Source organism: Elephantulus edwardii, unplaced genomic scaffold (genome assembly GCF_000299155.1).
Source record: "Elephantulus edwardii isolate Elephantulus edwardi_28Jun2011 unplaced genomic scaffold, EleEdw1.0 scaffold00208, whole genome shotgun sequence".
Taxonomy (NCBI): Eukaryota; Metazoa; Chordata; class Mammalia; order Macroscelidea; family Macroscelididae; genus Elephantulus; species Elephantulus edwardii.
This window is the reverse complement of record NW_006399958.1, coordinates 1,482,166-1,488,702: the sequence shown is the minus strand read 5'-3', so window position 1 is coordinate 1,488,702 and position 6,537 is coordinate 1,482,166. Positions and strand designations below refer to the sequence as shown.

Below are 6,537 nucleotides of genomic sequence, written 5' to 3'. Positions count from 1 at the left end.
GTCCTTCCACCCTCCCGAGCATGACATCCCTCTCCAAGGACCTGTCCCTCCTTACAACATATCCAAAGTATGTCAGGCGAAGCTTCAGAATTCTTGCCTCCAAGGAGCAGCCTGGTCTCACCCTCTCCAGGATGAACCTGTTTGTTCTCCTAGCAGTCCATGGTATATTCAACACTCTTTTCCAGCACCACAGCTCAAAGGCTTCAATTTTCCTTCTATCATCCCTCATCACTGTCCAGCTTTCTGATGCATAGCAATTACCCAGTCCATTAGAATACTCAAACTGTAAATCAGACATATAGGTGTAGTTATGTAGACATGTAATAGGTGTGTTAATCGTAGTTATATAAAGTAGCAACTTATATGGTAAGAATTTAAAAAGCCACTTTATATGTCAGCATTAAAGAAACCACTTTGTTCTGACAGCCGTTTTGAGAAATGTATGCCTCAATCATTTTGACAAGAACATGTTTTACTAAGCTTTATGCTCTAGTGCAAGCTGGCCCAGCTTGGTTACCTCTCCCTCTGCACCTGGCTCAGGGCCTGGACTTCCGTGAGAAGTCAAAAACAACAACTCCCAAAGGTGAAGAAGTCTCAACTGCCAACCACAATAAACTTTGCATAACCCCCATGCCCAGACTCTGTATAGAAACCCAATCTTTGCTTCCCCTCCAGGTCAGAAAGACTTGAGCATTAGCTGATGTTCTCAACCACATGCAGTAAAGTTTTGTTGGTCTTTAAACTTGTGCTGAGTGTTCAGAATCTCCCATTTCTTCCATAACATAGGTACAGTTTTAGGCTTTGGTTTGTTTGGGTTTTGTTTTGTTTTTGCATGTACATAAGCACAGTCTTGGCCTTGGAGATATATTCATTGTCTAATTAATAGTCAATTAATTGAATAAGAAACACCAATGAAGAAATTGATGCCCTTGGATTGGGCTGTTGGTGAAGAGTATTGGATACACTGTGGGCTGCTGCAAAAACAGGGATCTATCTGTCTGGAAGAGGGTTAGCCAGACTGCTACTTTGAGGTGAGAATCATGAGACTCTGCCTCTTGTATTTTGGACATATGGTCAGCAGGGGTCAGTTGGTGGAGAAGGACATAGTGGTAACGTGGAAGGAGGGTCATCACAGGAGAGGAAGACCCCCCACAAGGTGGACTGACACAGGGCTGCGGTGGTGGGTTTATACATGGCAGCAATTATGAGGACGGTGCAAGACTGCAGGGGTCTATCTTCTTGTCCGTGGCGTCACAGCGAGACAGAAATGACTCACTGACATTCATTGTCTGAGGCCGGATTCTCTAGAGAAGGAAACCCAATGTGTGTGTGTGTGTGTGTGTGTGTGTGTGTGTGTGTGTGTGTCTCCCATATCTGGTGTGCACAGGATCTCTGCAAGTCAGAATCAACTCCACAGCTCCTAACAACGACGACAGACATATTGTTGAGTACTGTTGAGTCACAACTTGCTCAGAGTTGACGCTCCAGCGGTGTTTTCAGAGACTATAAAGCGCGTGGGAGGAGACTGCCCATGTTTCTCTTTGGAGCAGCTAATGGATTTGAATTACACATGCTTGGGTCAGGGGGCTCTGGTAGCCCTAGTGTCAAGAAGCTGCGCTGCAGTCCCAAAGGCACATGGTTCGAATCCCACTGGCTGAACAATCACCCTTGAGATTAATGGGATTGGTTCCAACTCTATGGTACACAACAACTTTTGAGTTGTCAATACAATTTCTTACTGCTAAGGCATCAAAGCTCCCTTGTATACAGACAGTGGGGTAAAAAAGAACAAAAAAAATTAAAACTATATATATGTATACATATGCTATATATGAGGGATATATATATATACATATATGAGAAAAAGATACATGATAGATGATAGATAGAAGATAGATAGATTTAGATAGATAGACTTAAGGGAGCTCTCGTGGTCTAGTGGTAAGAAGCTGCACTGCAATCCTAGAGGCACAAGGTTCAAATCCACCAGGTGCTCTGCTGGAGAAGGAGGGCCAATCTCCTCCTGTACCAGTCAGATCTGATTTGACGGTACACATACACAAAAGTAATAAAATAAAAAATTTTAAAGAAAATAGATAGATTTAGATAGACAGATGATATATATATAGATACATAGATAGATGATAGATACATAGATGATGGATGGATAGATAAATGATATAGAGATATAGATAGAAAATAGATAGCTGATAGATAACAGATAAAAGATAGATAGATAGATGTTAGATAGACAGGTATCTCAAGGGAATAACTCTGGACTGTTGTCATGCAAATAATACCTAATGTATTCCTTTTAGACAGTTCTTTCCCTCATCTATTTAAATGCAGTGTTTGTTATTCATCGCCTCTTTTCTCAGTTTCCCCCAGCCCCCATGGCAGTCCTGTTTTCCAACAGTGGCGTTATGCAGTGTTCTGGTGGTCCAGTGGGGAAGGAGTTGCACTGCCAATGAAAGGGCACGTGGTTCAAATCCACCCGTTACTACTCCAAGGGAGAAAGACGGTCAAATCTTCTCCTGTGCAACTGAAGCCTCTGAAAACCTAGAGAGTCAGCTGTGAGTCAGTCCTGACTGGATGGCACATAACAGCAGCAATGATACTTAGTGGGGCTCTGGTACGATGGTCCATTGGGGGGTTCACTAACCCAAAGGCCACATCTCCCTGGGGGTTCAAATCCACCAGTGACTCTTCAACAAGGGAGCTCTGGTGGCAAGAAGCTGCACTGCGATCCCAGAGGTATGCGGTTCGAATCCACCAGATGCTCTGCTGGAGAAGGAGGGGTAATTTCCTCCTGTACCAGTCAGATCTGATTTGAAGGTACACACAAAAAAACCCATAAAATAAAATTTAAAAAAATCAAGAAAGAAGGATGGACAGTCTCTTCCTGTGTGGTTTGGAGCCTCAGAGACCCAGGGGTCAGTGAGGGGTCAGAACCGATAGGATGGGAATGAGGGAGAGAGAGAACAGAGGCACCACGGAAGAGAGACCTGGCAATCCTTGCATGCTGACAACCAAGTAAAACCTGGTGGAGTTCAGTCCTCCGGGTTCGCTGGAGTTGAGGACAGACACAACAGCAGCTAATGCCACCAGGGTCAGCTGCTGGCAGTAGGTTCTGACACCCAGTGAACTCCCGTGTTCAGAGCAGAACCAGGCCCCCGGGCCTCTTTCCAGCCCTTTCTGACCCACCAGCTTTTTGTTCACTGCCTGCATGCCTGCACCAGACTCTTGGAAAAAGAAAGACCTAACGAATGAGATCTTGGCAACACCATTCCCCGTTGCCCTTTCTGAAAGTGGAGCCTCCACCACTTAGCCCAGTTGGTCCTCAGGGAGCCATCACAGTTGCCTTTTCACAACCACAGGCGCGCGGAGATGGATGGCAGCCTGCAGCGCCCCCGGGGAGCTTTTAAAACGCTGAAGCCGCCTTGTCACAGAACGTTGAAACCACAGCGCCTGGGGATGGGCCTCAGTTTCACTGTAAAAGGTCCCAGGAGATTGGAACGTGCAGTCTGGGTCAGGAGGCCACTCCTGGAGGGGGAGAGAGAGGGAGGGAGGAGAGAGAGAAAGTGAGAGACACAGAGAGAGACAGAGGGAGAGACAGAGACAGAGAGACAGACATGGGGAGACAGAAGCACAGAGAGAGACAGAGGGAGACAGAGAGAGAGAGACAGAGGGGGACAGAGAGAAAGACACAGAGACAGAGGGAGAGACAGAGATAGAAAGAGACAGAGAGAGGCAAAGAGAGACAGAAAGGGAGAGAGAGGGAGAGGGAGAGGAAGAGGGAGAGGGAGTGGTGGAGAGAAAGACAGAGACAGAGAGAGAAGCGCAGAGGGAGAGACAGAGATACAAAGAGACACAGACAGAGAGGCACAAAGAAACAGACAAACAGACAGGGAGAGAGAGGGAGAGGGGGAGAGAGAGAGAGAGAAATGCCCCTGGAGAAAACAAGAGCTCTGGCAGCTCCATGGATAGATAACATCAGACCTTTAGATCTTAGAAAATGAAGATTTATGATTGGGAACATGTTAGGTGCCATTGAATAGACTCCAACTCCCCACGACCCCACCATATCCAGCAGACTGAACCCCTGCCCAGTCCAGCGCCACGACCCCCCAGTCTCTGCCCATTGTTACAGCCACTGAGCCAGTCCATCTCGTGGAGGGTCTTCTCTTTCACTGACCCTCTCCTTTCCCAGAATCATGTCCTTTTTTAAGGAGTAGGCCCTCCTAATAATGTGCACAGAGCCAGTAGAGATTTAACTAAAAATACGCAAATCCACTGGTGTCCAGTGGGAACCAGCTCCTGGCTGAGCCCCACGCCCAGCAGGTTTTCAGAGGCTGTAAATCGCGCGGGAGGACACTGCCCATCCTTCACCCCAGGAACAGTCTTTGCATTAGGGGCACAAACTTCCTCCATGACGTGCAACGTCCGTCTGCCTGCTTCTGTCTCCCCTTTCATCCTCCATCCTTGGCCTTGGCCTCCTACTGGGTCTATTTCCATCTCTCCTCTGTGTTCCTGTTTCTCATCAGGTCGTTGTCTCTCCATCTTTCTCAGTCTCATCTTCCACTTGGTGGGAGCCTACCTGTCTCTCACCACCTTACCTGGGTCTCGCCTGCCTCTTGTGCCTCCATCACGTCTGCATCCCTGCCAGGGCTCCCCTCTGTTCATGTCTTCTGCATTTTGTACCCACCTTCTCTCTGGATCTCTGCCCACCCACCAACCCCCTCTCCCCACCTCTCCACGGTCCTCCATCTCCTTCTCTCTCTGGGCCTCTGCCCCACCCCGGGTCTCTGTCCCCCCCCCCCCAGGTCTCTGTATCCCTCTCTCTCTGGGTGTCTGTCCCCCTCTCTCTCTGGGTTTCTGTTGCCCTCTCTTTCTGGGTCTCGGTTCCCCTCCCTCTCTCTGGGTCTCTGTTCCTCTCTCTCTGGGTCTCTGTCTCCCCCTCTCTCTGGGTCTCTGTTCCCCTCTCTTTCTGGGTCTCTGTTCCACTCTCTTTCTGGGTCTCCATTCCCCTCTCTCTCTGGGTCTCTGTCCCCCTCTCTCTCTGGGTCTCTGTCCCTCTCTCTTTTAGTCTCTGTCTCCCCTCTCTCTCTGCATCTCTGTCTGTCTCTCTCTCTCTGCATCTCTGCCCCCCTCCCTCTCTGGGTTTCTGCTCCCTTCTCTCTGGGTTCCTGTCTGCTTCTCAGGAACGTGTCCCAGTTCTTCACAGAGTTCCCCAGCCTCTGGCCTCAAGCTGGCTCACAGGAGTCCCCGGCCCCCACTTCCTGGTGGCAACACAGCAGTGCCTGGCCCAGCTCTTGCCTTAAGGCCCAGCCCCTGCACACATAAAACAGAGGGTTGAGAAAGGCACTGGACCCTGCTAGCGTAAACCCCAGGGGTCTGAGCAGCACCCAGACGTCCTCTGTGCTCAGTGCGGCCTCCCGCGTGCCCATCAGCTGCAGCAGAAGCAGCAGGTGGAAGGGGAAGCAGCAGAGAAACAGCAGGGCACCCAGGGCGCATGGAGACCCTACCAGAGGGGGCCTCCCCGTCAGCCGGGCCAGCTGCAGGTGCATGCCCACTAGCCAGCGGACCACACTCAGCACCCCCAGTGGCACCCCAAAACCAAACACCAGCTGGTTCAGGGCTGGGCCTGGGAAATCCCAGCCAGGTGTCCCGTTGGAGGACTCAGCCGTGCTTACAAGGTAACTCCAGGTCCGCAGGGACGGTCCACACGTGATCAGCAGGAGAAGCCAGGCGGTGCCAGCCCCGGACACCGCTGTGCGCGGGGCCCGGAGGGTCACCCCCCACGACGGCCACTGCACAGTGGTGAAGGCTCCGGCCGCAGTGCGGGTCAGCAGGCGCCCGCTGGCATAGAAGGTCAGGATGGCCAGGTCGGGGTCCAAGCGGTAGAAGGTGACCCCAAGGGGCCAGGCTGAGCCGGTCCAGGCGACGGTCAGCGGCAGGATGACAGTGAAGGTGACATCAGCGGCAGCCTGGTGGCCGAACCAGGTGGCGACCAGGGAGGGCGGCAGGTGAGGGTCAGACTCCTGGGTCAGCAGGCCGTGGCTGGCCACATCCAAGAGGTATGCGATGAGCATGACCAGGAAATAGAGAAGGCCGAGGACAGCCCAGGATGGACAGAGGCCTCCAGGGGGCTCCGGACACTGGGTCACTGCTGAGGAGTCCTCCATGGGCTGGCCAGTCCTGTGGGGACCCATCGCTCCTAATGTTAGCATTCTGCCGGACTCAATGCCCCCCCCCCCAAACATCCTTGGTACCCGTGACCATGACCTTGTTTAAAAGTAGGATCATGGCTGATGTGTCCCACTGTTGTGCGGTCAGTTCTGTCTCCAGGTGACCCTGTGGGGCAGTTAAACTGTCCAGAGCTGGAACCTTTATGGGACCAGACTATCTCCCCACTGACCCAAGAGATGCCTGGTGGGCTGGTACCACAAAGCTTTCACTTAACAGCCAGAGCTTAACTACCATACCACCGGGGCTTCTCGGGGACAGGCTGTCAAATAATGCAATGAAGGCTAAAAG

The 6,537-nt window shown here is 51.2% G+C and overlaps 1 protein-coding gene across 1 annotated transcript; it reads right to left on the bottom strand.

Annotated features, from left to right (window-relative positions):
- Nucleotides 1-5,243: 5,243 nt before the first annotated feature.
- Nucleotides 5,244-6,212, bottom strand: LOC102863177 (C5a anaphylatoxin chemotactic receptor 1-like). Its single transcript, XM_006897350.1, has one exon. It carries the CDS (start codon nt 6,210-6,212, stop codon nt 5,244-5,246), a length of 969 nt encoding a protein of 322 aa, XP_006897412.1.
- Between the last annotated feature and the right edge of the window lie 325 nt (nt 6,213-6,537).

What these genes read in the sequence shown, in the direction of transcription:
- LOC102863177 (XM_006897350.1), bottom strand. Translation starts at nt 6,212, where the DNA reads ATGGGTCCCCACAGGACTGGCCAGCCCATGGAGGACTCCTCAGCAGTG.